Source organism: Chelonus insularis, unplaced genomic scaffold (assembly GCF_013357705.1).
Source record: "Chelonus insularis isolate UGA/USDA-ARS -01 unplaced genomic scaffold, ASM1335770v1 contig_88_pilon, whole genome shotgun sequence".
Taxonomy (NCBI): domain Eukaryota; kingdom Metazoa; phylum Arthropoda; class Insecta; order Hymenoptera; family Braconidae; genus Chelonus; species Chelonus insularis.
Window position 1 is genome coordinate 836,916 of NW_023276776.1, and position 20,857 is coordinate 857,772.

At 31.0% G+C, this 20,857-nt stretch overlaps 4 protein-coding genes across 7 annotated transcripts; 2 read left to right on the forward strand and 2 right to left on the reverse strand.

Moving 5' to 3' along the window:
* Positions 1–872: 872 nt before the first annotated feature.
* On the reverse strand, positions 873–2,765 carry LOC118071998 (uncharacterized). 2 transcript variants are annotated; one of them, XM_035091533.1, is made up of 3 exons: positions 2,594–2,765; positions 2,233–2,418; positions 873–1,956 (listed from the first exon to the last, which is right to left on the reverse strand). In XM_035091533.1, exons 2-3 carry the CDS (start codon positions 2,346–2,348, stop codon positions 1,245–1,247), a joined length of 828 nt encoding a protein of 275 aa, XP_034947424.1. In that variant the 5' UTR covers positions 2,349–2,418; positions 2,594–2,765; the 3' UTR covers positions 873–1,244. The 2 variants fall into 2 exon arrangements, with proteins under 2 accessions (XP_034947424.1, XP_034947425.1); XM_035091534.1 differs by having other exon boundaries at positions 873–1,953; positions 2,233–2,765.
* A 714-nt stretch (positions 2,766–3,479) lies between these two features.
* Positions 3,480–6,843, forward strand: bun (bunched). Its single transcript, XM_035091178.1, has 3 exons — positions 3,480–6,194; positions 6,280–6,331; positions 6,412–6,843. Exons 1-3 carry the CDS (start codon positions 4,156–4,158, stop codon positions 6,613–6,615), a joined length of 2,295 nt encoding a protein of 764 aa, XP_034947069.1. The 5' UTR covers positions 3,480–4,155; the 3' UTR covers positions 6,616–6,843.
* Positions 6,844–7,500: 657 nt separating this feature from the next.
* On the reverse strand, positions 7,501–18,631 carry hyd (E3 ubiquitin-protein ligase hyd). Of its 2 annotated transcripts, XM_035091589.1 has the most exons (12): positions 18,406–18,631; positions 17,281–17,481; positions 12,196–17,158; positions 11,891–12,107; positions 11,768–11,806; positions 11,408–11,640; positions 10,172–11,323; positions 9,752–10,060; positions 9,099–9,667; positions 8,802–9,008; positions 8,336–8,714; positions 7,501–8,257 (listed from the first exon to the last, which is right to left on the reverse strand). In XM_035091589.1, the coding sequence occupies exons 1-12, from the start codon at positions 18,465–18,467 to the stop codon at positions 8,045–8,047; spliced, it is 8,544 nt and encodes a 2,847-aa protein (XP_034947480.1). In that variant the 5' UTR covers positions 18,468–18,631; the 3' UTR covers positions 7,501–8,044. The 2 variants fall into 2 exon arrangements, with proteins under 2 accessions (XP_034947480.1, XP_034947479.1); XM_035091588.1 differs by having other exon boundaries at positions 11,768–12,107; positions 18,406–18,630.
* A 136-nt stretch (positions 18,632–18,767) lies between these two features.
* On the forward strand, positions 18,768–20,379 carry LOC118072031 (uncharacterized). 2 transcript variants are annotated; one of them, XM_035091591.1, is made up of 3 exons: positions 18,768–18,945; positions 19,426–19,628; positions 19,907–20,379. In XM_035091591.1, exons 2-3 carry the CDS (start codon positions 19,478–19,480, stop codon positions 20,341–20,343), a joined length of 588 nt encoding a protein of 195 aa, XP_034947482.1. In that variant the 5' UTR covers positions 18,768–18,945; positions 19,426–19,477; the 3' UTR covers positions 20,344–20,379. The 2 variants fall into 2 exon arrangements, with proteins under 2 accessions (XP_034947482.1, XP_034947481.1); XM_035091590.1 differs by lacking the exon at positions 18,768–18,945 and adding an exon at positions 18,973–19,271.
* The last annotated feature ends 478 nt before the right edge of the window (positions 20,380–20,857 follow it).

The window sequence follows — 20,857 nt, forward strand, 5'->3', positions numbered from 1 at the left end:
CAATGGTCATTGCATTACTATTAGTAACTGATATGTGTGATCACATGATAAAAACTCAATTGTTGATAAAAACTATATTTCAATTGTAACATTAAATATTAACATCCACAATACTATTAATTATCATGTAATAAACCATTTTTCAACTGAAAAAAAAAATCCGTATTTTATTCGTACATGGCTTTTGTCGAAACTTATATATCTGGCGGTATATTATTTAATTTAATATTAGATTCGAATATTTTATTGATATTAAATACTATCTATTATTTAAATACCAAAGCTTATTATCATTAAGTGATTTCATCATTATGTTGTATTATTGTATTATCATATTCAATCTATAAAGACAAATATATTGTGTATCATATAATGTCATTTATTTGTAAAAATTGAATTTTTTTTTTTTCAATACCTACTTATTAATTTTTTCTGGGTTTAATATTGAAAATTAATGAAAAAAAAATAAACTCATTTTAAATCAATATATTTACAAGAAAAGTTGTTCTATTTTTATCTAGATTAGAAACATTAAATGTCCCCATGACATTAAGTTTTTACTTAAAAATGATTTTTTATGGTACGATAATTAAAAAATAATATTTCTTTGGGGAATATGATCGAATGATATGAATAAAAAATTCTTATATGATATATTAATTTCAATATAATGAATAGTTTGTTTAAATTACTTTAACTGATATTGATTATAATTTAATATCTTTTTTTTTTTTGTATAAAAAATGAAAATTAGAAAAATTATATTGTAAATAATTTTATTTTTACTTCATAGTGTAATACAAAAATCTTTGAACAATGAGAATAAAATACCATTAAAAATAAAATAATGAACACGATGAAAATTTGTCCATAACACTGATTTTTAAGATTGAGTAATTATATACATAAGTACCATACTCTAGAATTGAGATTATAACATATGTTTACTATGTTAGTTGTGACATAATTTAAACATGTTTGAAGTAAATAACGAATAAAATAATTTTTTTTCATAAAACCATGTTAAGTTGGATTTATTTATGTTAATTATTTATAAAATATGTATTTCCATGTTGTGTTATTGTATTGAAATAATTTAATTTGTCATAAATTACGATGAAAACAAACATTCATAAAAACTATAATGAAAACTGCATGATTAGAATGATGATTGAACAGTTTATTATTAAACTATTAGTTAAAGAAAGAAATTAATTTTAATGTTTGTGGGTGTTGGATGAAAGTTAAATATACATCATTTCAGCCATGTGAGACATCTTCTTTGGAATATGAACGTATTCTTCAAAGTAACTAGCAAGCTCATCAATAGTAATATCACATGACGATGGAGGAGACATTCGAGCCTGAACAGAACACGTATTTGTGCTTGTGGATTGACCTGCATTTAATGTATTTTGTCCTTCATTAATATTAGAAGAACTACTATTACTACCTCCACCAGGTCCAGGTCCACGTTTCAAGCTTGGCATTGTATTACTTCTTGCTCGTTGAAAGCTGCTTGTTTGATAATTTTCAGGTAAATTGATATCATCTTTAACTTGTCTGGCTGAATCTTGATTTATATGCAATGCTTTGAAATCTTTCGTAACTGAACCATGACCAAAGGTTTTAGGATTTCTACTGGAGATGCTAAGTTTACATGCCTCTTGTAACAATGTACTAGCTAGTGAATTGCTAATACATGAAAAATTATTGTTGTTCAATTTTAAAACAGCCTCTTTTATTATAGGATTTTTCATCGTTTGTTGTAAAGGTACTTTATCATTTTTGGATGGTTTAAAATTCGTTGTACACTTTACGCCTCGTGGACTTATAAAATTAGGTAATGGACGATTAGGCATTGATTTTCTTCTAAATAAATAACTTGTATCAGTTGTTGTAGTTTTTCCATTTGATCGAAATGGATTGGTTGTTGATTCATCGCTGCTATTACTACTAAAAAAGAATTAAATATTATCATTGATGTACAAAATAATTACTTAGTACTAATTAGTAGTTTTTTAAATTGTTAAGTATAAGAAAATAGGTTCACAATTGGGTTAGTTAATCAATTAAGATTTTTTCTGTCTAAATTTGAAAAAATATTAAAGGTAAACATAAAAATAAATAAAATGAAATAGGTGATGTTGCAAGATAAGTGTTATAAGGTAATATATAAATAGAAATATGTAAAATTTGATGAATTATAAAATAGAGATTAAAAATACTCACTGCAGACAATTAATAGATAAACGATCAATCTCAAGTTTTTGTAAACTGGCCGGCAGTAATTCGTCTGCCATGCTTACAATTTTTTCTGGTTTAATATTCAGAGTTTGTGGAAACATGGCATCTTGACGTAACAATGTTGACAAACAAAGATTGACAATAGTTGGAAGTTTCGAGAAATCGTCCTTACTAAATAGGTTATAGCGTTGAGGATGAAGGTAGAAATGTAAATATATCAACTGTTTAGTGGCACAATATTATACTTTGGTGAATAAATAACACTTATATAAATAATATTACGTTGTAAAACTAATTAAAATGTTGTAATATAATTGAGAATTATTATGAATCTTTTATTTCACACCTGATATTTTTTTTTTTTCGATAGTTGTAATTAGTCGTAGTATTTTCGACTCCAAAGTATTAACTATACTCGAAATCAATTTACATATATATGCATAATCAAAGATACGTAAATAAACAGACAACTGCGCACAACGCCATTTTACTTGTTGTGTACGTGATGTACTTATATGTATGAATGAATGACTAATATTTGTCATCGTCTATGTGACGACATCAAAATGAATAAATACTAGTTTTCAAGAACTTCATTCAATATCTACTATTTTTTTATTACTGCCAATTTTAGTGTATGAAAATGAAATATATTGATAAAATATGTATTAATATAATAAGTTCGATTAAATATATCTTTTACGCTTTTTGTTATAAATAATTTATTTAAAAAAATAATAAATAATAACAATTTTCATGAAATAAATCGCCATTACCGATTACTACACCATCTACTAAATAGGTCATAAACTTCACTCTATTATTATTATTATTATTATTATTATTATTATAGAGGGCATGATTATCTTAATCTCTTCACATAATTAGGAATTTGGTTTATCTTCAACACATTGTTACATTTTGAAGGTTAAAATGACGAAAATACATAAATCTCATTATTTTAGCAAAATATTTTAATTAATTTGTAATTATTCACAAAAAGAAATTAATTTTTTTTTTCTTGAAATCACCAAAAACATATTGTGAGTGAATTTTCCAGAAAAATCTTTTTATAAAATATTTATAATTCGCGCCATTGTTGTGGATTTCAAAATAATATTGTAGCGCCACCTGTCGGATTTATCAGTAATGACAACATTCTCAAAATTAAACATGTGCGAAATGCCATCTATGTAGATGATTTGAATACTTCATGACAATTCTTCGAATGAATTGGCAGCCATTTTTAAACCGCTCACCTGCTGTAAGTGTAGAAAAAAACATGGACGGTGAAAATCTCTGATCGACAATCACGTAAACTGCAGAGTCTAAATGGCTGATATTTGACCGAATAAACGCATTAAAATAATTAAAAAATAATCAAGTGAAACAGTGCTTAAAAATAAAACATTAATAATAAAAAAAAATTAACAGAAAGGGTAACAACCTCAAGAAAAAGAACAAGACAACGAGTTAGTGAGAGCGTATTGCTGAGGTGCTGTGCATTTATACTGGAATAAATCATATATATGTACATGTATATCTACATATAGATATTCTGTCAAAATATTTTTGAAATAGTGAAAATGAGAAATATTTGTAATAGAATTGCTGAAAACTCAAGATAACTGTGATTAAACATTGATTTAATTTTTTATAACCAACTGTAATATATATCAGGTACATAATATAATTTTGATCAGAATAGCAACAACAGAGGAGTAGCAGGAGCATCATTGTCATAATTGTCACCATTACCATTATCATCATTATCATTATTATCATCAACATTATTATTGTCAATATATTCATCAAAATAGTTGGGAACAATAAAAAATGTCAATTCTACGATGTATGAGAGAGAGAAAGATAGAGTTCGAGGCTGACAAATGTTAAGTTTCGTCAATTATGGCAGATAATGTGCACAGAAAATCGCACAAACATTTGGATGGAAATAGAAAAATATCAACTCCAATTAATCGTACAACAACGGAGACAATGAGGCTCGAAGAGCCAGACAGAACACACCCGGCGTTAGGTCTGTCTGTGCCTAGTAACATTACGCCAGCTAATCAATGTAAGAAGAAAACATCATCATTTCAAATTACCAGTGTTACAGTTGGCAGTCGGATGAGTAATGATACGGGTGAAGATTCTAATGATGATCTTGATGAATCACACGGTGAAGACACTTCAGTTGAACTTTCCAGAATTACAGATATTGAAACACCAAGCTATTCTGAAGATACATTTTCAAAGGATGATGTATTTTTTAATGCAAGTAATGCTGCACTTAGCACTGCACCTGTGATACCTACCAGTTCACAGTATGGATTAGCCATTGTACCATCTGAAAGTGGTAATGTTAATAACTCAACTAATAACAGCAATATTAATACTTTAGATATCGCATCTGTAACTGATAATAACATTATCAATTTGTTATCGAGTAATGCCAAACAAGACACTGATATTCGAGAGGTACACTCACATGGAAGAAATGAAAGATTTAAAGTTGTTAAAATTGAAAGTACAGAACCTTTTAAAAGAGGAAGATGGACGTGTATGGACTATCTTGATCATACTTCTGTTAATCATTCAAATACTATTGGTACACCTAAAATTCCAGACCCTAATGAAGTTTGTATATCATATGGTGTAGCTGACGGTGGAATTATAGCTCTAGACTCAACCAAATCTTCGACAATAACTGAAGATCAAGGAATCTCTGTTGATATGAATGGACATGCAACTCACCAAGATATTCATGGTTCATTAGCAATTTCCAATGCTTCAACGACTGGGTATCAAGCTAATAAACAAATATCACATAATGTACAATGTAATGCTACGTCAGTCCAAACTTCACCACAAGTTCAACGGACTACTCAAATACCATCTCAATACTTTTCATCCTCAACACCGCAATCTCAACAATTGACTTCGCAACAGCAGCAGCAGCAGCAAACAAATGAACAACAACCACATCAAAGTGACAAACTACATCAAAATGAACAATCACAGCAAACAAGTGAACAAAGTCAACATCAGTCAAGTGGACAACAAAAATGTGATCAACAACAATCAAATGTGCAACAAAAATGTGACCCGCAACAACAATCTAATGGACAATCACAGTCTAATATGTTACAATGTGATCCTCAACAGCAACAACAGTCAAGTGGTCAACAACAGCAACCTAACAATCAACAAGGATCAACGTTACCAACAAATTTGCAAAATGTACATCCTAATAATAATTTAGGACAAACACAAAGTATGCCTCAAGGTTCTATTCCTATTATTACTCAGACTAATAATAACAATGTGACGCCACAACAAAGTATATGTCATGCAAAAGAAGATGCTTATGTGACGTCAAATTCACAAAATCAATCTATACCAAGTCAAAACATATGTCAATCAAATACATCTGCTTCACAAGCAAATGTTATTACAGCATCACATCAATCTCAATCTCAGCAGCAACAGCAGCAGCAGCAGCAGCAGCAACAACAACAACAACAGACATTAACAACCCGAAATTCAATGACACAAGTATCTGAATCAATGAGTACTATACAGGGCATGCAAGGTATGCAAAATATCCATCAAAGCCAGCCTCAACAAGTTAATACTCAACAATCAGGGCCAATTCAAGGTCCACTAGTTTCGGGTCAAGTATTAACATCAACATCGATGCAACCTCAAACAGGTGGTGCAAATACCCAGGTGCAGTTACCCCAAGTTTCGGCTAATTGTCAGAATGTTATTAGTGCAATCCAGCAGGGCAACATGGGCTTTCAACAATCCGATACAGAGCAGGACTCAATGTCGGGATCTGGAACAGCCGGTAGCAGTCAATTAGCGGATGCTGCACTTCTTGAGTGCCTCGTGGAGGTAACACAATCCAACGATGATCATCACGCACTCGAAGACAATGAAAGGTTTGTCGTAGTTATTTAATCAAGTTGATAGAATAATATGATGTTTTATACTGTTGAAAATAATCTTAATATACGTATGATTTAGTATGTCCGGGACAAGTGCAGTAGCTATTGATAATAAGATTGAACAAGCGATGGTGAGTAGATTTATTTTAATTATATGATTAAAAAAGTATTATATATAAATATGTTACTCATGCTCATCTTTTTATTGTAGGATTTAGTGAAGAGTCACCTGATGTTTGCTGTAAGAGAAGAAGTAGAAGTATTGAAAGAAAAAATTGCTGAATTAATGGACCGTATAAATCAGCTTGAGGCTGAGAATATGATTTTAAAGGCGCACGCGACTGCGGAAACGTTAGCACAATTGAGCCAATCGTCAACCAAATTACCCCAAAATAATTCAGGAAGTGGTCAGTAGGTAATCGGTGTATATAAGTTTCTATCAATATTTCATCACATAATGAATAATATAATTATTGTATATAACTTTGCGATTTTTAGAAATTTATAAATAATGAGATTTATTATATTATTATACATATAAGTATTAGAAAACACAGAACTCAATGGTTTCTTTTTTTTTTCTAAGTAAATTAAAAATAATTAATTATTTTTTACTATTTCAGTTTATTAAATTTAGATAATATAACTTTGCGTTTTAAATATTTACGGCCCGAATGATTTCTTTTAAAACAAAAATAAAAAATTAATGATAATAAAAAATAAACACAGAAATTTTTACTACAGGTTCGTGAATAAAAAATTCATACACCAACTAAGTCACATATATAACATATTTTTTTTTTTTTGTATTTTTTGTGTATGATTAATAAATTTTTTCAATGCATGTTGAATAATGAATAAAAAGCAAACAAATAAAAATAAACAAAAAAAAAAGAAGAAATTAAATAAATGGAATGCATATCTTATAACAATATAAATAGGCAGCCAATCAGCCTTAAATTATTTTCAATATATATAAATAAATTTATATATATTGTCAAATTTATTATTATAAGTGTTAAATAGTCACGTTTTTTTTTTTTTTTATTTGAAATGACGTGTAATAATATTAAAGTACGATAAATTCAGATTAAAACAAAATAATTGACATTTTAAGACTAAAATATTCAACCGGTTATTATATTCAATTAATTTTTACTTTTTATCTTATTCTAAATAAGATACATGTTTAATAAAAAAAGTTTTTTCATTGCATGTATTGAGAAAACTATTAATTTTCACTAGATACATTCTTGAAATGAAATAACATGCGACGTAATACAAAATATTGTACGACATATTTTGATCATTTATTAATGTTCATTTATTTTCTATTTGCGATATTCGAACGATATCATCCGCTTGTATATCCGATAGTAAAAGTTGTAAATACATATTCTAACAATATTCTATAACTAAAACGGACGAAAGTAATACAAAAGCACACGCGTGTGACCACATGAGAGTTATTTTTTTTTTTTTGACAATTTTTTATTTGGGTCACTATAGAGGCTAAATATGACACTTTAACATAAAACATCTTATTACAATGAAGACCACTTCATAATAATTGCAAACATAATTCATAATTACACCTTATAAATTTATAAATTTTATAAATTTCTGGTTTATTATATTTTTTTATTATTATTTTTTTTTTTTTTTTAATTTGATTTATTCAAGATTTTTTTTTTTATCTTCTTAAAAAGAAAAAGAAAAATAACAACATATATAACTTCTTACTTTATCCCTTAATATCATTATGAATAATTCAAATTGGTATTGGGTCATCCACGCGAGTGATCTTGGGCATTGAAAAGTCATGTGATCATCATGAAAATGCTTCATACAAATCCAAAATTTTTAGTTTTTATAGCAAGCAATAATTTGTGACGCAACACGTGACGAGAGCTGTACAGTGGAACATATAAGCGAGAGATACATGTATTTGCTGTTGGTAGATGAGCATCATCTGCTGGTCGAATTGTAACTGTTGGCATTGGTTGGAAACCATCTTCACTTGCTGGTAATGCTGGTGATCCTGTCCAGAAGTAAACCTAGAATACCAGATATTGCATTAATTACTTATAAAAATGATATAAATATGAATAAATTATTTTGTAAATATGTTATACCAAATCTTGTCGTTCTACATGAGACATTTTTTCAACAATTGACCACAACCATCTTTTGAATTTTACAAGTCTCTCCATTGATTCTCCTGATTCATCATTAAATGACGTATATGAAATAAGAACTGAGACATTGATGTCTCCAACTCCATTAAGAAGTAATCTTAAATCTTCAGATGTTAAACCGTCTAAGGCTCCTTCAGGAAGTACATCAAATACACCTTCTCTCATAGCTTCTAATGCTTTTTCCTGTACTTTAATCATACGAACTTCTGCGTATCGACGTACATAATCATAAACATTGCTGGCAGTTACTTCTATATCACGACCATTAGTCACAAGATCAATAGAACCACCACCTTCTTCAGGACATAGGTCAATACTAAAATAAGATAAATGTATATGTTATATAAATTTAAGTATAAAATAAATATTAATAATTATAAATAGCTTTTAAATGATTAAATACCTAAAGTTAAGATCCAAAGCTGAAAATAAACTGTTGCTATCTTTTGTTTCGGCATCGACAACCAATTGTCGTAAACTCTCGTAGATAACAGAATCAAAAAATGCTAAATCGTGAAAACGTATTGGTCTTGATAATATATATTTAATAACGTGACGATTTAAAAATATCGGACACAATTCATTTTGCAGTAGACATAATCCTATAAGTCTGTAAATAAAAAAAAATTTTTTATTTAATAAAAATTAAATATTTAAGTGAATTATTTTTTTTAATAAATAAATAAAACATTTATCTTACCTGCCAACATTTCTGAATGCATTGAGCCGTTCGTAACTTGCTCTTCCTTGTCTTGGTGAATAAAATCCACGTTTACCCGGACAATAAAATAATGGAGCATTATCTTCTGTATCATCTAAAATGCTATTATCTATTTTCTTTTTATTAGTACCACAACGTTCAGTCAAACTGAATACATCAAGATCAAGCAGAGCTTCGCTTGCTAAATCTTGATTGTGGCTATGTATTAATTCATACGCTTCATCGACTTTTTGTTGAAGTGCTTCTTCTGAAGCTAATAACATAAGTAATTGAGCTGGTGATAATTCAAGTAACATTCCAGTTATTTTTTCAGCTAAAGTTGGTCTTAATGCATGCACTTTTGGATATAATCGATCTCCTAAATTTTGTTGATGATGTGTTAAATGATCATTATACACATGAGCGACTGGCATAGAATTGCCACTTGAAGATGATCCTCCTGCACTGGAACCACCAGCTCCTTCCGTTGAGAATGTTGGATGGAAAGAACGAGCCTCAAAAGATAGTCCTCGACGAGTATCTCTATATTTTCCAGATGACCTTGGATTCTAACATAAAATTATTTTATTTAATAAATATTCTCATTTAATAATTACATTTTAATTTAATATCTTTTATTAATAAAAAATTACCTGTCTTCGTAAATGAGGATCTCTATCTCGACTTTTTAATTTTTGCAATACATTATATTGTGAATATTTAGATCCAACTTGTGCGGCTTCCAGATTAGGCAATTTGTCATTTGCTAATAGGGCTTCAGCAATTGCCGTATAGAAACTTCTAGCAACACCAGAACCTTCTCCTGGTTCATCTTTAAAAGTAACTTTGACACGATTAACGGCTAATGGTGGAGTATTTGATGCCCGTCTATTGTACAAATTGTATTGTGTATTCAATTCTTTCATTGTTTGAACTAATAATTGCGTTCTATCACGTTCAACCTAGATAAAAAAAAAAGGAAAAGAAGAAGGAAAAGAGGAGAGGATTAAAAAATAAAAATTTATTAATAAATTTATTGAATTGTAAATTAAATCATATAGAACAATTCTTACTTTAAATAAAGTGATGTCTTTTTGTTGTGAATTTCTCAATTTTTCCATATCTCGACGAAACTTTGATTCTTTAACTTGGAAACCACCAAGTTCAGAAACAACTGATCCAGCTTCAAGTCCCACATCTTCCATAAATACACGTCCAAATAGATCCAATGATAATCTCCAGCGGCCTAATAGAATATTATGTGAAATATTTGTTCCAATAGTTGATACAGCCCGAGCTGATTCAACTGGACTTGTTTCAACTGTTTCGTGTGCTGATATTTCTTGACTAGTTACCGTTGGATCAACATCTTCGACACTATTTTGGGCTTCAACAGTTGGTATTACTAACACTTCAGACACATTAACTTTATTATCTGACACTGTTCCAGCTCTAACTATAACACTTCTACCCGTTTTACAAACTTCTTTTGCTTTAACATTTCCATTATCAGTCTGACTATTGGGTGACACAATAATTGGTGCTCTATCAATTTGTTCAGTAACCATATGAGCTTGATTATCATTTGCTTGATTGAATATTTTCGTTTTTTCTACTTGTTTGCTACTTCCTGGTTCATTTGATAACATCGAACTACGTCTAATTTCCATAGGCATTGAAGAATTATTTACGTTACTGACATTAGCATTAGTGTTGTTTATGGTAATGGTGGTAATACTGATGTTGTTGCTGTTGTTACTATTACTACTGCTGTTGTTATTAACTCCACTGGGAACTTGAATTACCTGACTAAAAGTAGGAGTAACTGATGATCCTGTTCTATCAGCGCTACGTGCTGATAAACCAAGTTTTGTTGGTAATCCTTCAAATGGATTTTGATTTACTCCTGAGTTATTTGATTGTCGTGGTACTCCAAAAAGATCTTCTCGTCTAGAATGTGGCTGTAATAAATGCGGTTGATCAGCTAAAGGTAATGCTTCACTAATATTTGTGTCAAAAGGATCTAATGGTGGACATCCAAGACAAAGTGTAGAATCTGATCTCTGTAAGAAAGGATGTTTTCGGCCTTTCCCAATTGTAACATTAGTATGTCCAGAACTACAGACTGGAACTTGAAGTAAATCTGGATAGTCGACTGAATCTGTTTCCATTGCTGGTGCGGCTGGTAAAATATCTTCATCACCTTCATCATTATCATTCTCATCCTAAAAATAATAATAATTTTAATTATTTATATTATCACAATATTAGTCTTACTTTTGATAATTATTAAAATATTAAATAATTACCTGATCATTCCAAGACGGATAAATATTGGATTCTTTTTGATTGTCTCCACGAGCGCCAAGAGGTTCATGTAATGATCGCATATAGTAAGCCAGAGCATCAAAAACGTAAGCCACGTGTCGCAAAGCTGATACATCAAGTACTGGAAGGCTATCTCTGTGTTCTCCATTATGAGCTCGCATCAATGATAAGCAGTATGACAGAAATTCTCGCCTTGCCCAATGTGCATCACCACCTGAAAACAAATAAATTTTTCAAATTTTAATCAAATTAATTATAAATTCTATTATATGACATTGGGTGGTGTATAAGTAATTTCGTTTTTTTCAATAAGGAATCACAAAAAATATAAGCAATTAAACCTTCGCGTTCTCGGCTGCCTCTTGGCGCTTCACCGACTCCTGTAAAACCAACGGTGACTCGCATTGAACCTTGTGTTGGTTGAGGATTAGAATTAGCAGCAATACCACCGCGTTGATTCCGACCTACACTACCCTGTAAGGTTAATGAAAGGGCTGCGGAATTTAATAGTCCTGTAAAATTACCGCCTGCAAGTGAGGGCGCATTATTAAGAGGATGTTCAGGATGAGTTGGATCAGCACTTCGTGTTAAAGAAACACCAAATCGTAGTTGAGCTTCAGTTGCATCCATCACCACCAGTAACCAGTCCCAAGTTGGTTTCAAATGGCCCTCAAGATACATCTTTAATAACAATGATTTAATTAATAACTATTGTATAATTTGAATAGAATTTTATTCAAAAAAGAAGGTTAATAAAAATAAAAATTACCTGTAGATGAATAGCATCTTGATTTGTGACATCCATCAACCGTGGCAAAGCTGGTGCATTGTTTTTATAATTAGGAACAATCGTTAGTAAATCGGCAATCATTCGGATGACAATACCAAAAGCACGTGCTAAACAACTTGCCGTTGTTCCCATTGTAATAGGCTCTTGTGGTGCAGCTACCGCAGAGGTCGTCGTAGATCGTCTAAGTGATGAAGGGTCAATAAATATCATGTTACTACCACCACCACCGCCACTGACTCTAGATCCTGTCGTTCTTGTATTTGTTTCGCGATTATTTCTTATAGCCCATTGCATTGACATTGGAGCGAGATTATTGCGTGGTAAATTTCCAGTTGAACCGCTTCTACGTTCTAAATGTTCATCGCCTATTTGAAATTCTTCCGTATCTTGTTCATCAGTTTCACCTGCTTCACTCTCATCATCCTCTTGTTGACTTGATTCTCCAGATTCATCTTCAGGAAATAGCACAATAGAACCCATACCACCATCAGATCCAGCAGTAGCACCAGTTTGGACACTTCTTTGAGCTGACGCAGTATCTTGATTACTGTGATTATCATCAGAATCTGATTCAGTTTCAGCTTCAGCCAATAAGTCAAGTTCAGTATCAGATTCACCATCTCCTGCTTGCTCTTCACCTACACCACCTGCATTACTTCCTGCCTCACTCAAGGGTTGATTAGGTGGAACACCTGGTATTCCTGGTAATCCAGAATCTTCATGTTCACTAATATCACCATCTAAATCCATGGGCACTTCTTCACCATTCTCAGTTTCATCCATTGCTGTAGCATCTCGAGAAATGGTTATATTATTATTACCTTGTGGTTGTTGAAGTGTTGCATCTAATGATTGTACATTAACTCCACTATGAGGAATCAATGGATCAATTGAAAATAATTCTTCAGATCCATTAATAACTTCCATTGTTGAACTAGTTAATGTAAATGGAGCAGTTGGTCTAGCAACACCCAATCTTACAGGAACAATTAAAGAATCAGCAGTTTCACAGAGTTCTTCAACAGCAAGTTTTATCAATGCTCTAAATACACGACGACATTTCATCAAAGGTGGAGTAGCTTGACTAACATTTCTTCGATTTTTAGCAGTATTAGGTGCCATTTCAATTGTAAATATTACAAATATTCGTGCAACTGATCGTACAAATCGTCGCGCAACTAAATTAGCTTCTTCTTGACGTCCTGGTATTGTTTCATTTTCCAATTCTCTGATAAGTGTGGTTAATAATGTATCTAACATTTCTGATGTACACTTGACCAATAATGTATGGGTAAATTTATCCAGTAGAGCAGTACCATTTTGACGTGCTGATTGTGCGATATCACTAAATAATTGATCATTCACATTCTCATTAACTCCAGTCATTATCATACATTGTACTGCCGGCCAATCATTAAGTAATCGTTCGAATGCTCTTCGACAAAATCGAGGTGGCTCTAAATCATGATCGGGCATATTTGATTCAGTACCAAGCCCATCCGATGATGGAGTTTTACGACTTGCTGATGCAGAGCGTTGTCTTGGAGCTGAACGGAATTGTCGTTGTTCAACAGACTGTCGTCCAACGGTTTGCACCAAAAAGAGTAATATACATTCACCACGTGAATTTATTTTAGTTGCTAAATCAGTATTAGTAACAAGTCGACAAAGTAAATCATAACGTGCACCTTGATGTCCAGCTATCAAGGCACGACACTTGCATTTTTCCCAACAATCACAATAAGCTGTTGGTGATGTTTTCTTTAATTTGCAGTCATGTCCACGATGACAAACACGAGCACATTCAGTGCAACAGCAGAGAGATCCAGTTAGTCCACAGGTACGGCATTCAAAAATATCTTGATTAATATGATCTTCGCCAGTCCAGGTAAAGCTGCACGTGTCATTACAGCAGGTAACAAAAAGTGGTGATAAATCAGGACTCACGTCAGGTGGTAGAATCATGCTTGAGTATGCTTTAGGATCCTTTTCAATACGTTGAATAGTATCTAAAAGAATTAAAGCTGCATGATAAGCACGCACTGATACGGCTAACATTAATGGTGTTTGTCCTTGAGCATCTTTTGCCATCAGTAATTCTTTGAGATGTGGAGCAAGTACAGTACTTTCACACATATATTTAAGTATTAAAAGTGCATTGTTTCTACGTTCGGATGAGTCAGTTATATAAGTATTATTATTACTAGGATTAGATCCAGCTCCAGTTTTATTCATCATTGAAATACTTGCTGCTCCAATACTTAAAAGACTATCTTCTTCACCTGATGTATTATCAAGCTCTGGTGGCCAACTAAGTGGTGGAATTGGCTCTTCAATTGGTGTTGAATTTCCATCCACCGTACATGTCACTAATTCACGTTCTACACTTTGTTCATTATCTTTATTTGATGTAGGAGCACACATATTTACGCAGGCATGAAAAATATGACGATTGCCATCACAACGTTCTTGTAAAATTGACTGAATTTGTATGTTATTACTTTTACTATCATGTTCAAGACTCATTAAAACTTGCTTAACTCCTTCATAATCACATCTAAGAATACGTGGCATTAAAATAAGATTATCAAATACTAATGCGATTACAGCAACTTGATTTTTTAAATTAGTTGAATTTTGACAATTAAGAATTGGAATCGTTGATGCACCAATACAAACAACTGGGACAAGATCTAACCAATTTGGATCGTGTATTGATTCTGCGCAATCTTTAGCTATTGGATAAATTGTGTTGTTTCCATCACGAAGAATCATTGAACATTCGGTATTTTCACCAGCACTAGTAAGACTTATATTTTGTGATTGTAATCCAAGAAATGATGTTATGTCAGATGGTAAAAAGCAATCTTGGACATATCTACCAGTACTCAAATTATAAACAACATAACTCAATTTATTACCATTCTTAACAATAGCATGAATACCTTGTCCATCTGTAGATACTGTGAGTAAACTTTCATTCGTGCCATCAGCAATGTTTACTCTACGTGGTGTTCGTTGGAAACAATCAGGTGCTCTAGAATTTACAGATGATTTGACAACTTGAAGTTCATCTTTTCTCAACAATCTACAATCAGTAAGTAATTTAATTAATTCTTCAGCTGTCAAGTCTTTAAAATCAGCTGTACTAAAATCTTTTTCTTTGCTTTCTCGTTCTTTTTCCTTGAAATCTTTTGAAAAGAATTTCACAGCTACATAGCAACCATCAACTTTAATAACTTTTCCAATAGGAACAGTTTTAACATCATCAACAAATACTACATCCTTAAGTTGCCACTCTTCTTCATCTTTTCGCTCAGTTTCACATTCATTTCTTGGTGCCATTCGTTTTTGACGTTTGTGACTTGTAGTAATACTACCAGTATCACTACAAGTACTAGAAGCTGGTGATGGTGGTGGTGGCATATCAAGTCTATCAGCTGTTTCTTTATAACTATTTTTATTTGTATTATTAGAATTTCCATTGCAATTAGGTTCACTTTTCACATTTGGTAATGATCCTGCCGGTAAGATCTTAAAACGGCCTACCGCATCTAAATTCCATGCTGCACTTAGTAATTGCCCTACCTTTGGTACTCCATTGGCTATTGTAAATCCAATCGCTCCTGGTTGATAAATTGGACTATTTTTCATACACACATGAGTACCATAACTGATATCAGATGGGACAACAGCCAATGGTCGGTGTTTGCGTGATTTTGCTTTGTATTTTTCCCATAATTTTTTTCTTTGTGCAAATGGTAATACTCCCCACCAATAAAGAGTCCCACTCTCGAGCTTGGCAACTGTATAAAGTGCGCACGTGTGAAGTGATACTATTTTATCAAGTGTAAATTCAGTAAAAGCTTGAGCTGGATGCTCAAGACGCGATGCAACATGACTTAAAAGTTCATCAAGCCAAGTGGCAACTTTACCACTTTCTGTACTTACTGTACAACGAATGGCAGTAGCTGAAATATTAACTATTTTTTCACCCACTAGAGCTAATGGGATTGTTTTTGGATGATGAATATTTGGATTATCCACATTTCTGTAAGGCTCTGAATCAGCCCATCTCCATTGATAAAGTTGTCCCGTTGTTGAAATAGCGATGAGTTCACTATAAAGAGCAGCAATTTGCACAAATCGCGGAGCCGGCTCACCACTTCTCTCATGCCACCACTCAAGTTCTTCCGATATCCATAAAGGACTTTGTGATGCAAGTTCTTTTTTCTTATTTTCTGGATCTTTTTCCCAACAATCCTTTAGTGCTGTTTCTAACCATCTACGTGGTCCATAATATTGACGATCACGCCATCGGCTAAAACTATCACGATCGCGATCACGTTCTGTTGATCGTTCACCTTCACGGTCAATACCCAATCTTCGTGATGAATTTCCACGATTACGCACTACACCATAGCTAAACATATCTTCCGAGAACATTGCTTCTGCATCAATTATAACAGATGATTGATCATTGCTGAATCCACCATCTAATAATGATATAAGATCATCCGGTACATAACTGTCAGCTGCATCTTCAGCGTCGTCACCCTCTTCATCATCACGTGACAAAAGGTTATTTACTGCTAAATTAACATCTAGATTGGTACGTTGTAATTCTCGTATTATAAGATTTCGACTTTTTCCTTGTAAAACCACTTGAGCTTGAGAAATAAGATCTTCCGGAACAAATTGAGCCGGCACTGATACAATAGGTCGTGAACTCCCGCTACTACCGCCTCCCATTATTACACCTGGAGGACCAATTCTACTATTACCGCCACTTCCACTTCCGCCACCACCACCTCCTCGTATTGCTGAACTACTACGCATTATTCTTGCTCTTGATCGTGATATATTGGTACGACTTCCGCCACCTCCTGTACCACTTCCACTTGGTGTTGAATTTGAATTTCCAACGTGGCTTTTATTAGTGCTGTAAAAATATTTTATATATCACTCATAGATATTAATAATACTAAAAATCATTACATGTACATAATTACTAATAATCTAAAATCATTCATTATTAGTCTATTTATTGAAATTTTTACGTACTTTCTGTTAGGTTCATTTTTGCTTAAATCCAGTCTATCGGAGAGTACAGTGAATGCAACTCGACAGATTCTGTTGTCATCCATAAGAAGCGCAATGTGAGATGGACCAACTACAATGCGTCTTACAGATGCTTTAAGTCCACTAAATGCTGGTGGTGTTACAAATCCATATCTATTAATTTTCTCCGCCACTTCCTTAAGTCTGTAATATAAAAAATAATCAATGCATTTAAATACCATGAATTTTACATTATAAATTAAAATTTCATTGTGTCTAATTAATTTACTCCAATTATCATACCAAATCTATTTTCTTTAGCATTAACTTTACTGCTCTTATCAATTATAAAATTATAACAAATGTCTTTTTTATATTCTTAAATGTCATTTTTAAAAAATACACACTTAAATATCATTATTGTTTATAATAAAATTTTGACAATATGTTATCACATGCATTGTTCTAAAATACAATAGAGATCTACACTTCGTAATGAAGAATATTAGGATGAAAATGAAATAAGATGATGAAATGGATATTTTTCAAAAAAAAAAAAGATGTATTTGTACAAAAAATTTATTGACATGTCATAATGATAAGAGAAAGGTAGATGAAATACAAAAAGTAACTATTGCAAAAAATATGGTTAGAATAAATGTGATATCAAATGACCCACAATATAATTATATAGAACAAAGAGGTGGGGAATCAATGTTAAATCGTAGTCAATAGGTAAGAAAAATGAGTACTATTATTAAATAATTTAATGTTTTTTTTTAGAAAAGTGAAAATTCAATAATTGAATATTGCACATATTAATATTTGACAATGATTTCATATGTCATTAGGTAGTAGGGTCAAATGAATTCATTGCATCACTGATCGATGGTGAAAAATGGTAAGAACCTCGTGATTAGAAGATGCAAAAATAAAAAATGATATTAAAATTACAAACAATAAATTATAATAGATGGAAATGAGTAGTAATAATGGGTGTATGAAATACGACAAGTCTTGAATAGAACGTTAAAAAAACGAATTAAAGTCGAAAGGCATGCAGGGGAATATGTTAAGCAAAAGAAAAAAACGGAAAGCCTTTTGATAACTTATTTGCAAATAACTTACCTATCATTTAGCTGTTCATCCGTGCCTGGTAATGGATGTACAACGAAATGAATCGACGTCATTTTTAGTTGTTTATAACACTTTTATACAAATCTGAAATGTCTCCTTAATATTTCCTTACGCAAAATTTTACTACAACAGAAGACCGATAATCAGCCATGTTTCAGAAGAACTATCTAGTTGCGTGTTCACAAAAGCCAAAAATGGCGGCCAATATTCATTACCGCGTTCCTAAAACTATCGATCGTGGTTAGCATGCGCATAAAACAACACACATATGTAGCTGCTGAATTTACGACAGTGCTGCCACTTTGTTTGTTTTTACCGTTTTTGCTATTTTGTTGTGACATTTTAAAATTATGTTTATAAATAATTTCTCCAATAAACAATTTATTATTTATATATATATTTTATATCGATATTTATTTATATTAATTACTATTTTTCAATCTCAATAATATAAAACACAATTCTCATTAGTTGTTTTTTAATCAGTATCAACCAATCAAATGGCTAAAACACGTATTGAGAAAATCACATGTATGTGTACATAATGCGAATGTCTTTTTCTATTTACAAATGTCACAGAACTCACACGATGTTTATACGCAATACATACATTAATTCTTTAAACGTAGTTGATTCGCATGTGCAGAATTTTGGTTATAATGTCGCCTTAACCTTATGTTTTTCACTATAATTTCACTATTATAAATAAACCGTTATTAAATGAACAAAAATGAAAGAATTATAGTACTTCTTTACCATTTTTGATACGTACATTTTTTATACACAACAATTATTTACGAATGTTTTTAAATTTATTCATGATTCAAACGTACTATTTTTTAAATTTAAAAATATTGGTAAGTAACAATGAAAAGAAGAAAAAAAATACAGTATTATTTTTTATAAACAAACGATGAATATCAATGAATCATAAATTCACTTGAAACTTAAAATAATACTATGTATTCTTTTTATATAATTTTATTTAATTTTTTTTTTATTTTTGCACAGATTTTTGAACTTGAAAGTAGCGTTAAACAAACAACAATCAACATTCTTCGAAATGGCAAACCCGGCAGGTTTTTTGGCTCACTTAATAAAATTAATTATAACTATTATATGTTTAAAGTACTTTGAAGGTGTTCTTTCCACAATAACTGTTCGAGCTTGTCAAATATTCCTTGTACATTCAATAATTGGGATGTTTAGATTTGGTGAGGACAATTACAATATTTGAATGATAATAATGTCTGCCCAACTAGGAAAAATTATTTTTCATACTCATATGATACATTTTTGGAGTAAAAATTCATCAAAAGATATCCAAGACATGTCTAATAACATGTCTAGAGGATGTTTTTGCTTCCTTTTAGAATATTAAATAGGAATTGGACACCTTTTTATATAAATCCAAAATTAATATTTTCGAAAGCTTTTTCCTAGTTGGGTGTGTATGAAGATCAAAGCAATATAATGGAGCAAATTTTTATAGGAAATACAGGAGGCCTCATTAGTAGAAGGAATGTTCGAGAATTTTATGAACGTACTTCTAATATTGTTGAAGTTATACCATTTTCAATGATTTCTTATGAAATATCCAAACGTTGTGAAATTGATGAAGTTTTAAGACAATCATTACTATTGATACTTATGCTATTGCCAATTGTTCATGAGATAATATCTAGGAAAGAACGTTCCAAGATACGGATTCTTATAAATTATGCTATAAATTTGGAACTTATTATAATAACAATTGTTTGTTTACAAAGAGGAGTTTTTGGAGTACTTAATTTAGTTATTTCTTATATATTTAATCGGTATTTTGTCGAATCATTTTGTGACTGGTTTGATGTGCCATATGATGATTTAATCCAATATAGCCTGTGCTTCGTGCAAATTTTTTCTCTAACAACCCTTAAAGAATTGTAAAGAGTTTCTATACATATATACTTATATTGAAATGTTTTCTTTTTTGAATATATATATTTTTTAATTTTTTATGTTGAAAAATATTGGTATTTTTACATTCTACATGAGTTAGAATAGAATTTTTATAAACAAAATATATACATTTTTATAAATCTATAAAAAATATATAAATAAAAGCTAAATTTATTGATTGACAATAAAGTATATTTTTTAATGCTTTAAAATAATTCTAAAAAACAAATAAATAATTTAGTATAAAGTATTTTTTTGAATGCATAATATTTTTCATTATAATATAAAATAAAATTTGCATTGATTTGTATGATTATTGATTCATATTTAATTATTATTCGTTAAAATATTTACAATAAAATAATGAGTATAAAAATCATTTTTATAATTTTGCTATATCAAATAATTCATAAAAATATAAATAATGTTTTCTTTTATCTTTAGTTTCATATCATTTTTATTTAAGATTTATGTATATCTCATTTTTTATATCTAAAAATTT